General features: G+C 45.2%; 1 protein-coding gene and 1 non-coding gene across 4 annotated transcripts in view; both read left to right on the top strand.

Moving 5' to 3' along the window:
• MTMR12 (myotubularin related protein 12) overlaps nt 1–21,026 on the top strand; it is a 79,393-nt gene that overhangs the window by 30,324 nt on the left and 28,043 nt on the right. For all 3 annotated transcript variants that reach the window (XR_005724757.1, XR_005724756.1, XM_040262283.1), the window contains exons 4-10: nt 995–1,067; nt 1,897–2,027; nt 3,787–3,880; nt 7,563–7,692; nt 14,279–14,354; nt 18,885–18,991; nt 19,930–20,054. Coding sequence is in view for 1 of the 3 variants with exons in the window: in XM_040262283.1 (XP_040118217.1) it covers nt 995–1,067; nt 1,897–2,027; nt 3,787–3,880; nt 7,563–7,692; nt 14,279–14,354; nt 18,885–18,991; nt 19,930–20,054 (736 nt within the window). In the remaining 2 variants the exon portion in view is untranslated. The remainder of the gene's footprint in view (nt 1–994; nt 1,068–1,896; nt 2,028–3,786; nt 3,881–7,562; nt 7,693–14,278; nt 14,355–18,884; nt 18,992–19,929; nt 20,055–21,026) is intronic.
• On the top strand, nt 5,108–5,180 carry TRNAG-UCC. Its single transcript has one exon. It is a non-coding gene; the product is annotated as a tRNA-Gly (tRNA).

Genomic DNA, 21,026 nt, shown 5'->3' with positions numbered 1-21,026 from the left:
GACTGGTGCTGAATGCAGCACTTGAGTTTGGGTTTGTGTTTGCTCTGCACCGAGCAGCAGTGTTCTTGTGTAAGACTTGTCCCCCTTATGAAGAGTGACCAGAGGAGAGAAAAGGAATGTCTGCGCCGCTCAGAGCACACTGTGCGGTCCTGGAAGCCGGTCAGCCCGGCCATGGCAGCATCTCGCTGCCTCACGGTGTGGGCCTCTGTGCCGCCTCTGCGTTAACAGCCTAGTTCCTAGTCCTGTGCAGAGATAGCATTTGCATAAATGTGAATCTCCTGGGGTCTTCTTCCTGCCCTCTCATAGCTCTGTCACTCACCTATCACTCATCTGCATTTGGGTAGAAAAACCTGAACCCGCGTGCCACCTCCCAGCACCTCTCAGAGCGCGTGTGCAGCTGCCTGGCCTGTTGGCCTGGGAGCAGCCCAGGACTGACATGTCCTGCCTCGGTTTGAAAACAAGTGTTCACAACATTTCTCACACTTTGCTACTTCATTGTCCTTTTCCTCGGGATGTGACATTTCCCTGTTTGTTTAGGGCGTTATACCTTTTCATTTATTTTTTCTTTAGTTTCATTGAGATAGAATTGACATACAGCATTGTAGTAGTTTCAGATGTACAACATGATGAATTTGGGATACGTATGTATTGTGAAATGATCATCACAATGCGTTTAGTTAACATCCGTCTCCTCACGTAGTTGTACAACTTTTTTCTTGTGGTGAGAACTTTAAAGATCTACCTTGTTAGCAACTTTCTAATGTACCGTGCGGTGTTACTAACCATAGTCACCATGCTGTATGTTACATTTCCAGGACTTACTTACTTTATAATATAACCTAAGTCTGTACATTTTGACCACCTTTGCCCATTTCCTCCCACCCGCTCCTCATTTTTCTTAGTATGCAAGTTGGGAATAGTAATTCATTGTGCTTGTAAATGTCTTAACAGTGCTTAGCAAGGAATCACAGTTGTTTCCTTTTGAATTTTTTAGGAAACGCAGTTTAAGAATAAGGTCATAGGAGAAAATGACATTACCCTTCACTGTGTTGATCAGATTTATGGAGGTGAGTATCTGTGTTCCTCAGGCCTTTGAATGTACAGCTGGTAATGATGGGTTGGTTTTGTTTTTTGGCCTTTTATAGTTTATTAAAATTTCTTCACCCATTTATCTTAATCAGTTTTATGGATGATAAAACTGAGATGTGAAGTGGCTTACTTGAGGAGGAGCTTAGTAGCTGGCGAAGCTTGGCCTTGAACGTGAGCCTGTTCTTTCTAATACTCCACAGTGCCATTACAGGCTAGGTGTTGGCCGTATTCCGGGTTAGCCACGCAGGTCTTACTTTAAAGGCTAACCTGTAAAAGTCTGTTGTAGCACACCAGCTCTCTATTCTGCTGATTACACAAAGCCTCTCTTCGCATCACTTCTCTATTTTGGTAGTCAAGGCTTTGTGAGCAATTATTCGGTAGCTGTTGATGGAGTTCCCAGCACCAGGATGTCCAAACTCAGGGTCAGGGTCAGAAGGGGCCCTAGCCATAAACCCGGGAGTCGGCTGTCCCAGGTCAGGTCCCTAATGATCTCCCATCTTTCATAATCTCAGCTTTCAGAGCTGAGTTTTCTGCAGGAGTTGATTCTGCTGCCAGTGGCAGATCCATTTTGGTCTTGTACTTCCTCTGGAGGAGTGAGGAGCCCTGGCTGTTGCAGAGTCCTAGGCTCCTACTGGGTGGGACAGGCCCGGGCTGGGTGGGATGGGGCCGTGCTAATGGTTACTGAAAAGATGACGCCTTTCCGCTCACTTTTCAGAGGCCTCCTTGGAAGTTAGCAGTTTACCTTGTTTCTTTAGCATTAACCTGTCTTATAGCATGATTTCCCTTCTTGATTTCATTGTTTTGTAGTGTTTGATGAGAAAAAAAAGACTCTCTTTGGACAGCTGAAGAAGTACCCTGAGAAGCTCGTCATCCACTGTAAAGACCTCCGGGTGTTCCACTTCTGTCTGAGGTACACAAAAGAAGAGGAAGTCAAAAGGGTAACTAGTCGCATGTGTTTTTAGGTTTTATTTCCCATCAGGTTTTCCCCGCTTACTCAGTTCTTGCTTCCACTGCACGAAGGTTGAGGGGAGCCTTTCACTCTGTAAAGTTGAAACTGGTTATAACCTCATGTGCTTTGATTAGAATTGAGAGATAACTTGGTAGAGCAGGACTGTATTGTCCTGGCACACGGTACGTTTAGTCCTTCGATTCATACCATGTTTGTTCCCAGAGCCTTCAGAGGGTGGGAGGTGGGAAACCGGGGTCAGAAGGCAGTCAGGGAGGGGAAGATGGATGGAGCAGCTAGAAGCAGCCCCCTTCCCCGACCCCACCAGCCTTTCCAAAAGCAGCAGCAATGACCCCCAACTCCCAAATGAAGGAGTTGACATCTGGAGGGTCGTGGTTGCATGTGGAGGGAGGTGGAGGTACATGGTCATGGGCAAAATGAGTCACCAAATGAGCCTGTGCTTTTGGTCACTTACTTAATCTGGTTGCTGCAGCAAATTGACGTGTGTAACTAGGTGAACTGGTTACAGTGATTATTTTAAGTTCCAAGGTTTCTCTTAAGATATTGAAGGTCTCAGACTTGCCACTGTCATGGTAAATGCATCAGGGAAAACCTTTAGCAAGAGGTCAGTTTATCTGTTGGCTTTGGCTACAGTGAGTTATTAGACATTCTTTTTAGATATCCCCTTAATCTTCTTTCAGGTAGCACGGGAGTTTGGTTAGAATAATAAACATGACCCCAGTATTTGTTCTGAGCAGAAAAAAGTGGTATAGATATGGAAAATTCCCTAAGAAGCAAGAAACTTCCATTTGAATGATGATTTTCATCATCTGTCCAAATATACTTTTTGTTTGGAACTTCAAACAAAAAGCATGGTAGATTGAGTTCCTTATCTTCTAGAAAGAAAGCAAGTGATGTCGCTCAGTCGTGTCCCACTTTTTGCGACTGCATAGACTGTAGCCTGCCAGGCTCCTCCGTCCAGACAAGGATTTTCCAGGCAAGAACACTGGAGTGGGTTGCTGTTCCCTTTTCCAGGGGAATCTTCTTGACCCAGGGATTGAAGCTGGGTCTCCTGCATTGCAGACAGACTCCTTACTGTCAGCCACCAAGGGAAGGCTGTCTTCTAGAAGAAGATCCTTAAGGCCATAACACATAGATCAGAATAGCTCAGTGTCTTGCTTATTATCTGGTATCAGCTTTACATCTGTAGAAAGACTTCCCTGGTGGCTCAGATGGTAAGGAGTCTGCCTGCAGGGCAGGAGACCCGGGTTCAATCCCTGGGTCGGTAGTATCCCCTGGAGAAAGAAATGGCAACACACTCCAGTATTCTTGCTTGGAGAATTCCATGGACAGAGGAACCTGGCAAGCTACAGTCCATGGTGTTGCAAAGAGTCAGACATGACTGAGCGACTTCACTTTCTTTTACTTTACATTTTTGACATGTCAGATTTTTGGAGTGTCTGAATATGGCACTTAAGTTTTTTTTAGCACTTTGTCTTTGATAAATTAGATTATGTCTTAAAAATTGCCCTAGAAATTCAAAGCTCTTAAAAAACCTGACAAAATAGTTAGCATTCTGTTTGTGTGGCATTATTCCAAGAGATAATATCACAGATACAGACCTCAATGAGAGTTAGCATGTTGCTCAGCGGAGCCCATGGGCATTACTGAAAACCTAGACAACTTGGGTCTTGTCTCTCAGTGTTTACTTGCCAAAAGCATGACTGTATCCATTACTTGGTTCTTTGTAGATTGTCAGTGGCATAATTCATCATACCCAGGCCCCTAAACTGCTTAAACGATTGTTTCTGTTTTCCTACGCGACTGCAGCACGAAACAGCCCAGGTAAGCTTTCATCCGCAGTTAGGCAGGACCCTTCCAGTTCCTACCTGCAGCTCATGGGAGAAAACCCATCCGTGGGTTTTTTTCCCCATCTTTTCTAGCAAGGGTCACCTTTTACTTGGGTGATTGATTCAAATTTCTTTTTTTAAAAAAGGTTTCTGTTTCTTTCCTGTGATCTTTGTTGCTTTAACTTATCTTTTAGGTTTGTTTGCTTTTTGTGAAGGATTATTTGATGGGTTCTTATGAAAGATTAAATCAACAGATTGTCATTGGAAATGTGAGACTATAGAGAAAGAAAATTGAGACAAGTTTAAAATCACCCTTTCTGTCCCTGGGTTCTTTTTTCCACTTTCATAGGCTTGATTTCATTTCATAAGACCCTACAAAAATGTCTTGCATTCTAGAAAGTTTTTAAACAGCCAGAACATGCTTTATAGCAAATATTTGGGGGTGGGGAAGGGAACACTTGTACACAAGAGAGCACATCCGAAAACTGGTTTGGTTCGAAAACTTGAAATTCCAAATGTTTTCCATTTGGTTCCCTGGAAAAGAGAGCAATCTTTTTAGTAAGAAACTGGTCATCTGAACTAGCTATTAATAATGCCCAGTGTTGTACAGTGATTCCACAGATGTTTGTCTTCATCCTTCTCTGGATCTCTCCCCTCCGTCTGTTCACTTGCTCTTCCCGTTCCTTTTTTTTTTTAAATTCCAAATTAGTATTTTAATTTTTTTTCTTCTAGTTTTACTGAGATATAATTGACATAGCATGTATAAGTTTAAGGTGCACAGCATAACGATTTGATTTACATATGTCATGACATGATGCCCACAGTAATTTTAGTGAACGTCCATCATCGTACATCGACATGATATTAAAGAAACAAAAATCTTTTCCTTGTGGTCAGAACCCTTAGGATTTACTCTCTTTAACAGCTTCCATACATAAACGCACAGCAGTGTTAATTGTATTTGTCATGTTGTACATTACGTCCCTATCTGCCCGTCACTCTGAACGTGAAGTTGGTGTTGACCTTTCCCGTGTGTCATGAGCCTTTCTTCAGGGACATGACATGTCCTACCTTCACATGTTGTGCTTTGTGGAATGCAGAGTTGCTTTGTCACCAACTGCTCACTTGGTAAATGTTTCTCGAATGCTTGCTATGGGTCAGGCACACTGGAAATACGAACAGGACTACATCTCTGCCCTCTAAGAGCACTGAGTCAGGGAATTCCCCAGTGGTCCAGTAGTTAGGACACTGTGCTTCCACTGCAGGGGGCCCAGGTTTAACCCCTGGTTGGGGAACTAGGATCCTGAACGCCACATGGCGCAGCCAGAAAAAGAAATAAGCAACCAGTCAGAGTGTTGTGTGCTCTGGTGGGAGGGACTGGCCACGCTGGGGAGGGAGGGCTGTCAGAGGGCAAAGGCCAGGCCTGAGCTGCTGGTGGAGATTGTATCCGAAAGGCACTCAGGAGTGTTTGAGGCAGTGAAACTGTTGTGTGCAGAGATGAAGATCTCTGGGAGAGCAGGCTGCATTTGGGGAACTGTGGTGATCTTGCAGAAAAGGTGTGAATTTCCAGGTCTGTACCTCCTGAGTTCAGATCTTTGTCCAGCTGCTAGTAGCGTAGACCCTGAGGATGGCGCTTAACTCCTGAGGCCTCTGTTTTCTCATTTAAAAAACAGCAGGGTTAATGCTTCCCATGAATGTTTTGAAGACTGTAGATTGTTAAATGCACAGCACATAGGGTACAGCCATTGAGTGAGGGTTAATTGAGAGTGTAACTGCTTATTCAGGGCAGATGCTGCCCAGAGAATTACATTGACATGAAAATGTACTCAGCACTACTAGTAGTCTGAGCCTAAAACTTGTGCCTTCATTTAGTAAGTTCCTGTCTGTGAACAGTCTTTTCACGGTAGCAATACGTGTACGTGCTGATTAGCTGGGCACTGGTTACAACAGCGTGTTGCAGTATGAGCTGTACAAAATTCGACCTCTGTTGATTGAGCTGTACAAAATACGACCTCTGTTGATTGAGCTGTACAAAATACGACCTCTGTTGATTGCTGCACTTCGTATAAACATTTATTGGGTCTACATGTGAAAATCATTCTGTTTCTAGGAGCTCTGCCTCTCCCTTGTATCCTGACTCTTGGTCTGGGTCAGCACAGGACATATCCCAGCTCCCCAGCAGGTGTCGACCTGTGTGCCAAAACCCTTACCTTGACTGACCCTGGCAGTTTCATTACCTTATGGAGGGTTTTTTTTGTGCCAGAATGTCTAGGCTGTGTAGCATCTTGTGTTCTATTCAAATTCCAGCATCCTTCTCTTCTCCTTCCAGCCTCCTTTCTTTGATAAAGTAAAGGTTATAACTGAGAGGTGCAAGTGGACCAGTTAGTTTTTTATTGTGTAGGGGTTTGTAGAAATGGGTGCTTTGCAATGGGAACATCTTTCATTTTTCTCAGGTTTAATAATTCACAAATATGCTTTGGCTGAAAGGTCCTAAATGTTTGTGATGTGGCATTTTAGGGAAGAACTTAATCTGTGTTGCTAAGAAAATGACCTAATATGCTTGAATAGGAATATTGGTATTACTTATGTCTGTGGGGAAGTTTATTTGCATCTATTAACCTTATGGAAAATTTATGCTGCCTAGGTTTGAATTCCAGTTCTGCCATTGCCTAGCTATGTGACCTTGGATGAGTTAATTGACCTTTCTGTGCCATGTTTGAATGAAGGAAATAATATTGCCTACCCTGTAGGGTTGTGAGGATTGAGTTATTACATGTAAGGTGCTCAGAATAGTGCTTGGCATCCTAAGTGCTATATAAGCTTCACTACTGTTGTTGTTGTTTTTAATCATTGTTTGTATTATCATTCTTTGTACTATGATGTGGTTTTATTAAAAGGAGCAGGTGGACATTTAATTTAACACTTTGTTTTCCCCAGAAGGCTTGCTTTTTAAAGATGTGCACAGCTTGGAACGAACTGATCCATGTGACCACCCAAGGGTGTTTTGGTGCACTTCACCCGCATCGGGCGGTCCTGTGGGGAGGACCACGGGCACACCTGCTGGGCTGCGTGAGCAGCACTCCTGAGCCCTTCCTCCTTGCAGGGAGTGGCAGGGTGAGGAGCAGAAGTCCCCATCAGCGAGATGTGGCCCTTGGCCTATGGGCCCCGACCCTCAACGTGGCCGTCTCCTTTGTGGCCTTCAGGAGCCAGGTGTCACACTGAGGACTCCTCTTCTTGGCAAGGAGGCTTTAGACTCAGGAATCTGACATGCTGTTCAAATGAGTTTGCCATCTTATGCACACATGGGTAGGGCTAAAAATATTTTATTATTTTGGCATTTGTGCCAAGCCAGTCTTTTAGTGCTTCACGGGATCTTTTTATGTTATATAAATTATCTCATGGTCAGATGACTGCAAATGGAGCTATAAATTACTTTTGCAAGGAATGGAACGAGAACAGCTCCTTTCCCCTGGTACAAAAAGACAGAGCCTCGCTCATAATTTTGGATGAATGACAGAAAGAAAGGAACAAGGTTAGGATGAAGCAGTGAGTTCATTCTGCAGGGATAAAAATGGGCTTTGTGAAGGAAGTTGGGGCCCAAGGAGCCACTTTCACAGCATTAAAACACCAGGACTTCACGACAAGATTTTAGTGTCTTTCTCCATTTATTTTGTTAGCTACGGACCCCAAGAAGCACGCTGTAATGTTTGACACACTTCAGGACTGGTGTCGGGAGCTGGAGCGGACCAAAGGCAACATGAAGTACAAGGCAGTGAGTGTCAATGAAGGCTATAAAGTCTGTGAAAGGTAAGCTCTCGGCCCCGTGCTTTTCTTTTTGACGGATTTGTTGAGATTTCATTCACGTGCCTTGCCAGTTCATCCCCGTGATGTGTATCGTGGTTTTTAGCACATTCACAGGGTTGTGCAACTGGGTGTGCTCAGCTGCTCAGTCAGTCGTGTCTGACTCCATGTGACCCTGTGGACTGTACCCCACCAGGCCCCTATGTCCATGGAATCCTCCAGGCAAGAACACTGGAGTGGATTGCCATGCCCTCCTCCAGCGGATCTTCCCCACCCAGGGATCCAACTTGCATTTCTTGCATCTCCTGCAGCCATCACCCTGGTCGATCTGAGAACATTTTCATCATCCCCAGAAACCCCCATATCCCTTGGTAGCCACTCCCCACCCCCCCACCCCCCTGCCCCAGCCCTAGGCTGCCGCTCATCTACTTTCTGTCTCTGTAGGTTTGCCTGTCCTCAGTAGTTCATGTAAATGGAGCTCTGCAGTATGTGGCCCTTGTGCCTGGCTTCTTTCACTGAACACAATGTTATGACGGCTCATCCATGTCATAGCAGATATCAGAATCTCATTCTTTTATTACAGCTGAATAATATTCCATGGTGTGGATATGCTGTATTTTATTTATCTGTTCATTAGTTGAGGGACATTGAATTTTTTTCACTTTTTGGCTATTATAAATATGCTGCTGTGAACATGAGTATAAGGTTTCATATGGACGTATTTTCGGTTCTCTTCGGTGTATTCCTAGGGGTGAAATTGCTGAATCATATAGTAACTGTGCATTTAACCTTAAGAGGAACTGCCAGACTATTTTCCACAGCCCCTGCACCATCTCTACACTCCTGTCCACAGCAGTTGAAGGTTCCACTTTCTCCACATCGATTCTGTGCTTTTTTAAGAAACTCTTAAGAGTAATGACAGTGTATTAAAAGGTAATAAGTGCTTTCCTGGTGGCTCAGGTGGTAAAGAATCTGCCTGCATTTTAGGAGACCTGGGTTTGATCCCTGCATGGGGAAGATCTTCTGAAAAAGGGAATGGCAAACCACCCCAGTATTCTTGCCTGGAAAATCCCCTGGACAGAGGGCTACAGTCCATGGGGTCACAGAGTCAGACACAACTGAGTGACTAATACTTTCATTTTCACTTCAAGTGCTATGGAGAGAAAAGTGGATCAGGCGAGGTGCTGGGGTGCGCTGGAGGTGTTGGTGGGAGGGTGGGTCAGGCAGAGGGACAGCGTGGGCAGAGGGCCTGAGGTGGGATTGAGTCTGGTGGTGTGAGGAGCAGTGAGGGGCCCAGGGGCTGGAGGGGACTGAGCGGCCGGAGCGGTAGGGGGTGCGATCAGGGAGGAGAGGGCCAGCTGGGTGCTGATGGCTGGGGCAGTTTCCAGAGTTTAGAGCGCAGAGCGGAGGAGCTTGAGCAGAGAGGCTTGATGTGGTCTGACCTACATTTTTAAAGGATGACTCTGCATCACCCTTTTTTTGGAAACTTGAATCTTATCGTTTTGGAACACACTTCTCAGCACCCTGCTAACACTTTCCAAAAATCCATATTTTTCTAGAGTATTTCGTATTCGTGATTCTGAGGGGCCTCATCAGCGGATCAGTTTTTTTTTTTTTAATTATTTATTTTAATTGGAGGCTAATTACTTTACAGTATTGTAGTGGTTTTTGGTACACATTGACATGAATTAGCCATGGGTGTACATGTGTTCCCCATCCTGAATCCCCCTCCCACCTCCCTCCCCATCCCATCCCTTGGGGTCATCCCAGTGCACCAGCCCTGAGCACCCTGTCTCATGCATCGAACCTGGACTGGCCATCTATTATATGATAATATACATGTTTCAATGCTATTCTCTCAAATCATCCCACCCTCGCCTTCTCCCACAGAGTCCAAAAGTCTGTTCTTCACATCTGTGTCTCTTTTGCTTTCTCGCATATAGGGTCATCGTTACCATCTTTCTAAATTCGATATATGTGCATTAATACACTGTATTGGTGTTTTGTATTGACTTTGATCAGTCTTAGACATTTGTATGGTTAGCCCTATCGTTACGGCACACACCAGGGTGGCAGTGGGGCGGGACCTGCAGGACAAGTGTGGGATCACACACCCCCCCTCACGCATTCTTGCCCCTCTTCCTCTCTTTACAGTCACAAAGCGTGTAAAGGGAAAGCTAGTTAGAAGGCGGTCCGAAACCCCTGCTCCTCGGAGGTGATGTTTTATAATGTGATGTTGACAGTGAGAGAAGGCAGCCCCACTCCCAGGGTTGTTTTTTAAGATCCTGCTGCCTACTGATTAGAGTCACTGGTGTTGGCATAAGTCTCAGCACAGCGGAAACACACCAGGTGGAGAAGGTGGGCAGAGCAGCGTGTCGGGGTTGGAGTGCGGGGTTCTAATTAATGGTCAGCGGGGAAGATGGAGCCTCAGCAAGGTTTGGTGTTCAGAGCACTCAGTGCAAACACACTCTCCCAAACTGCCCCAGCCAGGTTCCCCTTCCCGGCACACACACTCAGCACCACCCCCCTTTTCTGCCGCACTGGAACAATACAGGAGAAGCTATGCTTTGGTTCGCACCTGGACCACACGGTAGCTGCCTGCATGGTTCCCCAGCCACTCTGGCCCCAGCATCCATGCTCCGTGGAGCAGGTTGAGCAGGTGGATCCAGCAGGCTTCTCACCATCCTCTCCTCTGCATCGGTGCTCCTCACTGTGCGTGATAGAGAAGATGAAACTTCTGACAGACCCCTCCAAGGCCCTTCGTGGTTGGATTCCTGCCTAGCTGTCAGCTTTCTGTGCACCAAGCCTCCAGCCCCCCTGACCCCTCCCGTGGGCCTTGCCCCTGTGGTCTTCTGTCTGGGACGCTCCTTTCACTTCAGGCTGCACAAGTGAGTTACCTCCACGTCGTCAGTCAGATCTCTGCTCAGGCGTCTCTTTTAGGGAGTCTTCCCGGGACTAGGTGAGGTCTTTTGGGAGAGCTTTCCTTGCACCATATGCCTGTCTCCCTGCAGCTCCTCTGGTTTGGAGTTTGTTTTTATCTATGGGAGCCTGGCGGGCTGCAGTCTGTGGGGTCACAAAGAGTTGGACATGACTAAGCACCTATCACCATTTGGGTCACATTTGTTTCTGCAGCCCAGCAGTTCTGGGGAATCAAGGACACTGTCTTTATTCATCTTTCTATCCTCAGTACCATGTATAGTGCCTGACTGATAAGACCCAGTTAGGGGCCAGAATGAATAAATTAACAAAAGCCCAGTGGTTAGAGGAGGGACCCCAATCAGCTTGGATAAGAATCAGGAACTGAGGGTCTACTTCACCTTCTCCTGAAAAGCCTTTTTCCTCCCACCTCCCTGAGAAGGCAGAAGAAGGTCCCCAGCCCTGTAGGGAGTGTGTGACACAGAGGAGCCAAGAAGTTGACTCGGCCAAGGAAGACACTGCTGGCCTGGGGGTGTTGCTCTGGGGGTTCCCTCATCCTGCTGGAGGTGGTGCCTGAGAGGATCGCACAACTTTCCTTGAGGAAGTCAGCTTGTGTTTGGAGGGGCTGATTACTTTGTCTTCAGAACTCATCCTAATGACAAAATGAGCACTCTCCAAGGAGGAGGGTGAGTTGCCTGTAAACGCTGGCCGTCTTACGGCAGAGCCTCCATAGAGCCACCTCGAGTTCACTGGGACAGGAGGGGGTGTCACAGAGCCCCCAGTGGTGCAGAGCTGCCCATTTGTGCAGCCCCTTTTCTCAGTGACTGCATGCGAAGTCGCTTCGGTCACGTCTGACTCCTTAATACCGCATGGACTGTAGCCCACCAGGCTTCTCTGTCCATGGAGGTTCTCCAGGCAAGAAAACTGGAGGGGGTTGCCATTTCCTCCTCCAGGGAACCTTCTGACCCGGGGATCAAACCCACATCTCTTATGTGTCCTGTGTTGGCGGGTTCTTTACCACTAGTGCCTCATGGGAATCCCCACTGACGACATGTAAACATGCTGATACACTGGGTTCTGACGTTTTCCCCCACGTGAAAGACTTTATAAGAAAAAATTAACTGGTTCACCAGCATTGTAAAATATTCACCCTCACCATAGTAGAGGAGGGCATGTAGATTTTTAAAGCAGTGTGGCCCCACCTCATGGGCCCCTGGGGAAGGAGCTGAGAACCTGCTCATAAATGAAGGCCACGGGTGATTCTCCTGAAAGGGTTGGGGAACAGCGGTCTGTTTGTAAGTTGCCATCTAGGGCCATGCTTCTCATGGTTGACTGTGCGGCCCCGTCACCTGGGAGCTGGGGAAAGCACAGCTTCTGATTCTAGAGGTCCAGGTAGAGCTGAAGAATCTGCTTCCTTCTAAGCAGTCTCATCCCCTGTGCACCCCTGAGGTGCAGAAGCTTCTAGAACAGCAGCTTTCATCCTGTGGGCACACCTGCTGTGCAGGAGCTTCTAGAACAACAGCTCTCATCCCCTGTGCACCCCTGATGTGCAGAAGCTTCTAGAACAGCAGCTTTCATCCTCTGTGCACACCTGGAGAGCTTTTACGTCTCTGCTATTTAGTAGTTCTGAGTGCATCCTGGATACTGGGAGTCTTTCAGTCTTCCCATGTGACTTTTAATGGGTAGCTTGAGTTTGAAAGCTGTTGTTCTGTGAAGATGTTTTTGCGTCAGTAACAGCATCTGAAGAAGCCCACCTACTCAGCGGACCTGAAGGAAATACCCTGAACACTTCAAAATCTCAAAAAGTCAAACAATTCTAAGTTTTAATGGTTTGATGTGTTAATATCTTAGGCTCGACCTGTAGTTCTCAACCTGATTTTGCCTCACATATTATGGAAGCTTTGTTCTTTTTAATCACTGTTAAGAATTGTTTTTTTTAATGGAAAATTTCAAACATTATAAAAGAGAATTTGATGAATTCCTTTTACTCATCACCCAACTTTAACAATTATTAACTCATGGCTAGTCTCTATGCCTCTACTTACTCTACCACCCGCCCTGACTATTTTGAAATAAATCCTAGAGCTGATCGTATTTCATTCATAAATATTTCAGTTTTACATCTCTAAGAATTAAGGACTTTTTATAAACATAATCGTAACACCATTATCACACTTTCAGATAATCGATAGACTCTCACACTGTTATCATTTTCTTGCTTGTTTACTTGAAGAAACCAGGCCATTTGTCTGATCATTTCCCTACAGTGTGGATCTGATGATTACATCACCATGGTGATGTTTAAACTGTTGCTTCATCCCCTATGAATTGATTAGATCTAATGACTTGATCCCATTCAAATTCTGATCTCTTCAACTAGGAAAATCCATCCCATGACCTGGTACTTAAGAAACTTACTTCAAACTAGGGATGTGCACACAAACACCATCTGATTGTTTGCCATTGTAGTTTTTACAGTATAGGCACCTTCTGCCTTCTCATCCTTCCTTCAAGCTTTTTGAGTGAAAGCTGTTTATAGCCCCACAATGGTAGAACTCCGGAGGTCTTTTTAATAGAAACCTACATCTCCTAATTAGGGGAAGAGATAGTGTCCCTGTATGTCTCTGACCTCTGCAGCTCTAAAAACCTAACTCTCCTACATCCTACTACTTAACGGATTTGTTATTTTTAGAACCTAAATTTATTTTATTCTTTAGAAACTGAAGTCATACTGCTTGGGGCCCGGTTCCAGCTCCACTAATTCTTACTAGTTGTATAACCTGGGAAGGGCCTGAGTAGAGCTCTGTTTCTTTATCTGTGAAATGGGAATGAATAATAGTACACATACCTCATAGTGTTGGTGGGAGGATTAAATGAATAATTCACGTTAAGTAATTAAAACAGTCTGACATACGGTAAGCAGTTAAACGTTGTCCGAGCACTTGATAAAATGTCTGGGCAGTAGTCTTCATAATTATTGGTTTTCATGTTAGTCTGACTCAGATCCACACAGGTATATTGTCTCTGTATGATGAGAAAGATCCCTCCCGGTTTCAGAAACTCCTATACTCAGGAATCTAGAAAATTGGTATTGATGAACCTGTTTGTAGGGCAGGAATGGAGACACAGATGTCTAGAGAATGGACTTACGGACATAGTGGGGGAAGGAGAGAGTGGGACAGATGAAGGAAGAAGCTTCGACGGATGTACGGTACCACGTGTAAAGCTGGTAGCTAGTGAGAGGTTGCTGTGTAACACAGGGAGCCCCGCCTGGCGCTCTGTGATGACCTAGAGGGGTGGGATGGGGGCAGGGAGGGAAGCTCAAGACGGAGGGAATATTGTAAAACTATTTTCCTCCAGTTAAAAAAAAATTTTTTTTTAAGAATTCACTGTTAGATATCAGGTGTCCAATTCCCTTCATTTTATACATGAGGAAACAGACCCAGAGAGGTGGGGTAACTTACCTAAGGTTACACAGAATCAGAGGCAGAGCTGGGATTTGAACTCAGATTCCTGACTGATTTGGACAGAGACAGTTTATCTGCTCTAGTTCTTAACAGGGAGATACCGTCCATGTCGAGATAGTCTGCTCAACTTCCTGTGTTCATTGACGGCGAGTGTTCGTATTTAATGAATTAACTCTGGTACTAAAACCAATGACATCTCTTTCCTCTAGGTTGCCAGCATACTTTGTCGTCCCCACTGCTCTTCTCGAAGAGGACATAGTGTTCTTCCAGGGTCGTGGCATACCAGTAAGTGCACCTGGAAACCCTGAAAGCACGGGTTACTCATTGGTCCATTCTGGCAGATTATCCTACTTAAAGCCCTTGGCTTTGGTATTAAACAGTTCGTCCTCAGCCTGAGAGCAATCTAAAAATATCTTCGGGACTCCCCAGAGGAGCCCCTTCGACAGGAGGCTCCCGGGGGACAGAGTTCTGAAGTTTTCCCAGAGGCCCTGGGGCTCTTAGCAGAGACATCTTTAAAGAGCTTTAGGATGATTCCAGGCCCAGCTGGTGTTGAAAGCCAGCCTAATTTAACACCTAAATTGTTTCGACGCTGAACCCTCCCCTCCAAGGGTTGTAGAATTTCAAATCCTTTTCGGCTTCTCCATTAATCCTGAATGGACATGGCTGAGTTCCCGCCCATAGACAGCATGGAGACTTACTTAGTTTTCACAGAACAGACTGGGATGGGAGCCATATTTCACGTGTCGCTGAACAAAGAAAGCAAGACTCTGGCAGTTATTTCAGTTTCTAATTGGTGGTTGGGAGTTGCCAAGCCTGCAGGGAATTGAGTACAGAATGAGAATCACAGATAAATGCTGGGCTGTGCACATGGCTGGCCCCTCAGAGGTCACTCTTGTAATGGGAGGTAAGGTATCTCAGCAGCGGCCCCAGCCCCAGCAGTGCGTGCAGGCTGGGCAGGCAAGGAGACCCTCTGCCTGCTCTTCTGTGCCAGCCTGTTTGTGCCATGTCGGAGCATGGGCCTGATCTTGCCAGTTGCTCGGACTTCTCAGGAGAAGTCAGAGATGTGGGTTTTTATGTGAGTTTTCCCTGTTTCTAAATGTATGCAGTTGTTTTCAAACTCTCTGGTTTCAGGACTCTTTACACTCTTGAAAAATCATTGAGGATCTCGAAGAGTTTTTGTTTATGTGGTTGTATCTGTTGATATTTGCCATATTAGAAACTAAAATTGGAAAATTGTTTAATGTTTATTTTAGTAGTAAACTCATTAGATGTTAACATAAGTATTTCTATAATAAATAACTATATTGTCCAAAACAAAAAAGTAGGATAGTACTGTTGTACGTTTTTGAAAACAGACAACTGCTTTCTTTTATCCCCCTTCCTTCATTTAGTCTGTTGTGCTGTGTTGGGTGTGGTTGAAGTGTATGAAGACAATCCAGCCTCACATAGATGTGTATTTAGGAAAGGAAGGAGTATTTAATAGCCTTGTCAGATAATATGATGGTACACAAAAAATTGATAAATGGTGGTTTTGTAAAGGTTAATTGCAATAAAGAATCTGAAAACATAATCAACGAACTTTTCATTCACTGCATTAAATCCATTGGTCTGTCTTGTACTCTGAATGGATCTTAAAACATGCATGATTTTAAAAGCATAATACATTGGTCATTTATAAAATATTAACTCACTAGGTTATGTTCAAATATTGACGTACTTTCTTAGATACAAATCACATTTGTTAATATCATCCCTGTCTCATTAGAAAAGTCTTTGAATATTGGGAATTTGTTCAGCTAAAAAGGCAGAGACTAGTCTTCCAAAATTTTAATTTTTGCTTGAAAGTTCAGCTTTTATCATTGGCAACAAATTGTCAGTTGTTCTCCTTTTTGTTGTTCAGTCACTCAGTCGTGTCTGACTCTGTGATCCCATGGACTGCAGCACACCAGGCTTCCTGTCCTTCACCGTCTCTCAGAGCTTGCTCAAACTCAAGTCCTTTGAGTCAGTGATGCTATCCAACCATCTCATCCTCTGTCGCCCTCTTCTTCTGCTGCCCTCAATCTTGCCCAGCATCAGGGTCTTTTCCATTGAGTCAGCTCTTCACATCAGGTGGCCAAAGTATTATAGCTTCAGCATCAGTACTTCTAATAAATATTCAGGGTTGACTTCCTTTAAGATTGACTGGTTTGATCTCCTTACTGTCCAAATGACTCTCAAAAGTCTTCTCCAGCATACAGTTCGAAAGCATCAGTTCTTCGATGCTCAACCTTCTTTGTGGTCCAACTCTCACATCCATGCATGACTACTGGAAAAACCATAGCTTTGACTATCCAGACCTTTGTCGGCAGTGATGTCTCTGCTTTTTAATATGCTGTCTAGGTTTGTCATAGCTTTTCTCCCAAGGAACGAGGAGCAGATGTTTTCCTTAAAGTTGTTGGGCTTTCTTCTTTTTTTCTAAAAATGAATGTCTGCCAGATACCAAAGTCAGAACACCCCTGGTTTGTCTGTCATTCACTCTTTCGGTTCTGTGAAGATGGCACCTGCCTCAGCTCTTCAGTCGGTCTCATGGGTGCTTTTCCCTTTGACAGACACTTTCATGCTTGGTTTCCATTCCATCACACAGAGCATAAAAGATATTAGTATTAAATATATTGTACACCATGGGGAATATAGCCAAAATTTTATAGTAACCTTAAATGGAGTATAACCTTTAAAAATTGTCTCTCTCTGTTATACATCTGTAACTTAATATGGTACATCAGCTATACTTCAGTTAAAAAGACCAAAACCAAAGGAGACTTAGCAAATAATGGGGGGATTTATCCACTTTTTAAGATAAACAGGATCATCCAACTAATTCTTGTCTGTTGTCAAGTCCTTCACACGAGGAACCTGTGGCCCTTTCCCAGACAGAAATTGTACAGATAATAATAGGGGAACTCATGTGTCTTCTGCTGAATTCCTGTGAGAAGTCTTCTCTCTGACCAGGAATGTTGCTTGCTCTCTATTTACTGTTTCAAATAGAGAATGTAAGGCCCCTCCATGCCTGAGCTGAGAGGATAGTTACAGTTGAGCTCCAGTGGGGAAATGAGCTATGGTTGGCTATCACCAAGAGTTGATTCTTTCTGCCCCGGGAGAGGAGATAAAGAGGATGAGAACACGTGACTTCCTAGAACCTGTCACCAGTCATGGCTTGAGAGGGTCCCCCTTTCTCAGAGTGAGCCGCTCCCCGCAGCGGGCAGGAGTGCCTGGGCTAGGGCGGAGTGTGACACTGGACAGGGGAGTAAGAGGGCAGCGAGGGGCCTCTGGTTTGTCTGTGTTGGAGTACTTCCACCTCGCCAGGAATCTTGCAGGGTCTGCATTCGCTTTGGCAGCTCATGAGGCAGTTCTGTGTCCCTCAACAGCTCTCCCTCCATAGCTGGCAGTCGGCTCCCGTGTCTGCAGTGGCAGCCTGGCCTTCCTCTCACCTTGGCGCCCCCTCAGTCTCTCCACGCAGATGTCCTGTGGGCACTAGACACCCAACACACCCAGTACTAATTTACCATCTTCCTCTGAAACTCCAAACCAGTTCCCCTTTCTGAGGGTAGTGTGGAGTATCGGCTGGATTGCATGCTCATCTCCAGCCCAGGCTGCTGCTGGCATTCCCGTGTACGGTTGATATTTACGTTGCAGATGACTCACAAGAGGATGCCCTCTCTAGACAGCTGAAAACCTCTTGGTTGACCTTTGACCTCGGGCCCAAAAGCTTGGTCAGCAGAGCAGGGCTGGGCTTCAGCCACTGTCAAACCCTTAACCAGACCTTTACACAGGCTGCTCCAACCAGCCTTCCTTCTCCATTTCAGGTTCTACTGGCAGATTACATTACTTTGCCCCCAAATCACGTCTAATCTCCTTCTGGGCCTGTACAACAGAACAAACAAATGAAACTCACCCTGTCTAGAAAAATGCTTAAAACGGTCGACTGTGTCACTTACGCGCAGTCACTTGATTTCTTCCTCTGTTGCCACACTTTGTTGTTCATTGAAATTCCCTTCTCCTGTGGTTTACCACATTCTGCTTCCTATTAGATTTGCAAAATTTATTTCTCTTTTTGGAGTATAAAGCTCTTTGAAGGTAGACAAAGCATCATAGCCTTCTTTCCAGCCTCTCACAACCAAATTCAGTGTCTTGCGTGTGCAAGTCTCTTAGCAGTGTTATGTTGAATAACCAGCTGTCCGTGTTTTCTAGTTTGAAGTTTCTGTAATGATGGGAGCTGCCCACGTTTGACCATCCCGGCAGAGTAGGGCCTTCAGAGTCATTGCTGAACTGTGTGCAACTTGGAGAAGTTTCTCAGTCTCTCCAGCCCTATTTCTTGTTGTTATTGTTGTTATTAACTTGTCTGAGTGTGGTTGTGAGAATCAAATGACTTAATTCATGTAAAATCCTGAAATAGCTTTACCCCAGTGATAACCTCTATGATTATAGTAATAATAGTCTCTATTATAATAATAATAACAGTAACAGTAATGATGATGATGATTTTATTATCCTCCAGGTTCCCAGCACTAAAGCCAAGTTATAAGGTATATATGTTAGACCATCAGTGAGTCTGAATGTGACTACTTAGACCTGAGGTGGTGGTAGTGGTGGTAAGACTAGATCAGTCCTTTTTGTTGTGAGTATAACACATTGATTCCTTGGCATAACAGAGTTGACTATATTCAGGTCTTTTGTATTGAAGGTGTAATTTCTCTGTATGAATTTCATGGCTAAGCTTACCTGTCCTCTGTAAGGTGGTTTACATCATGTCTGGAAAACCTTCCTTCTCTTCTGCAGATATGGTGTTGGTCGTGCCACAATGGATGTGCCCTCTTGAAAATGTCGGCCCTGCCCAAAGAACAGGATGATGGCGTGTTGCAGATCCAGAAGAACTTCTCGGATAGGTCAGCACTATCGCACATCTTGTTATTGTTTAGTTGGCTTGGTTCTTTTCCAGGAAGCTGGGAACAGTTCTCAAGAGTAAGTCCATTTCAGTTTACCTACTGATAAAGCCCTCGAGTGCCTGGAATACAGCTCAGCGAGGTTGATTTTAATTTGAAAAGAGCCGGGATGACATGGTCCTGAAGTGCATCAACTGCATTGTATTGAGAGACACATGGCTGAAGCATTTAGAGGAAAGTAGTATGATGGCTGGAGAAGGCAATGGCAACCCACTCTAGTACTCTTGCTTGGAAAATCCCATGGACGGAGGAGTCTGGTAGGCTGCAGTCCATGGGGTTGCAAAGAGTCGGACATGACTGAACGACTTCACTTTCACTTTTCACTTTCATGCATTGGAGAAGGAAATGGCAGCCCACTCCAGTGTTCTTGCCTGGAGAATCCCAGGGACGGGGGAGCCCTGTGGGCTGCTGTCTATGGGATCACACAGAGTTGGACACGACTGAAGTGACTTAGCAGCAGCAGCAGCAGCAGTCTGATGGCTTTAATATCGACAGTTGTCAAATTTGGGTCAAGGTATAAATGTCACTGTGCTATTCTGTTCTGGCATGTTTGAAAATTTTCAAAATAAAAAAGTTAAACGTTTTTATTCACCCCTAAACTGGATACATTTAAAAACAAGAAAAGGAGTGGACTTAGGAGTTAAATTGCCTTGGCTCATATCCTGGCTCTTTCAGTTTATAGACTTGGTGGTCCTGCTCCTTGTCTCTGAGTTCCTGGCCCCGGCTGACCAGGAGTGGCCACTGCTGGGCAGCAGTTACCTCACTGGGGAGGAGTCGGTGGGAGCTCTGCACACAGATCCTGGCGCCTAGCAAGTGCTCAGGAGAAACTGTTTCTGACTCAGGCCTGCTCTTCTAATGTCTCATTCCTTTCTGGTACCTAGGATTTACAAGACCGTCCACAGGCCCCCCTATGAGACTGCTAAGACTGAAGACCTCTCAAGCAACTTCCTGTCCCTGCAGGAAATTCAAATGGCGTACTCTAAGTTCAAACAGCTGTTTCTGATAGGTGAGAAGAACCCTGAGCCAAAACTCGATGTTACCTGGAAAAAGACGAGCTACATGGCTCGGGTGAAAGGTGGTGCCTTGTCCCCGGGTTCCTCGTGGTTGGACACGGCTCTAGGGGTGGGTGTCACAGAACAGAGGGGCCGGTTGCCATGGGCCTGGGGGCCTTTGCCACATTTCCTCCCACCATTTTCCCCTGGGCTCTGGTCCCATTGCCCCTTCTCAGAGCAAGGAACACAGAGCCGCACTTCTCCTCTCTTCCTTCTCCAGCAGTGAGCGTTGGGCTTCTTCCTCTAGAAGCCGTGGAACTCTGCAGTACCTGTATTCCCCAGCTGTTTTGTAAGGTCGATGATCTGTTTGTTTTTCTTAGTCACTTATTGAATGGACTCCTCCTCCACTGAGTGGAAGTATTTTATTTTATTTTTCTGATTGAGCATATATATATATATATAACAGTGTAAAAAACCCCAGTTAATCAGAAATGTACAAAGTAGAAAATTAAATGTATCCATCCTTGCCACTCCTCCTTCCCTGCCCAGGCTGCCCAGTGTGAAGAGTTCAGACCTTGGATCAGATTTAATCAAGGTTGGTCACCTGTTGATTCTTTTCACTCCTTTTTTCTGGTGGCACCACATGGCTTGTGGGATCTAGTTCCCCAACCAGGGCTTGAACCCAGGCCCTCAGCAGTGAAAGCACTGAATCCTAACCACTGTACTGCCGGGGAATTCCCTATTCTCTTCACTCTTTTTTTTTTTTTTTTAAGATATTTTATTCATTGATTTATGTGTCTAGCTGTGCTGGATCTCAGTAGCAGCACATAGGATCTCCGCTGTTCTTTGTAGCATGTGAAATCTTTAGTTGTGGCATGCAAACTCTTAATTGAGGCGTGCAAACTCTGTAGTTGCAACATATGGGATCTAGTTCCCTGACTAGGGATCGAACCCAGGCCCCCTTCACTGGGAAAGATTAGTCTTAG

Source organism: Oryx dammah, unplaced genomic scaffold (genome assembly GCF_014754425.2).
Source record: "Oryx dammah isolate SB20612 unplaced genomic scaffold, SCBI_Odam_1.1 HiC_scaffold_20, whole genome shotgun sequence".
In the NCBI taxonomy this organism is placed as follows: Eukaryota; Metazoa; Chordata; class Mammalia; order Artiodactyla; family Bovidae; genus Oryx; species Oryx dammah.
This window is presented reverse-complemented; position numbering and strand designations above follow the sequence as displayed.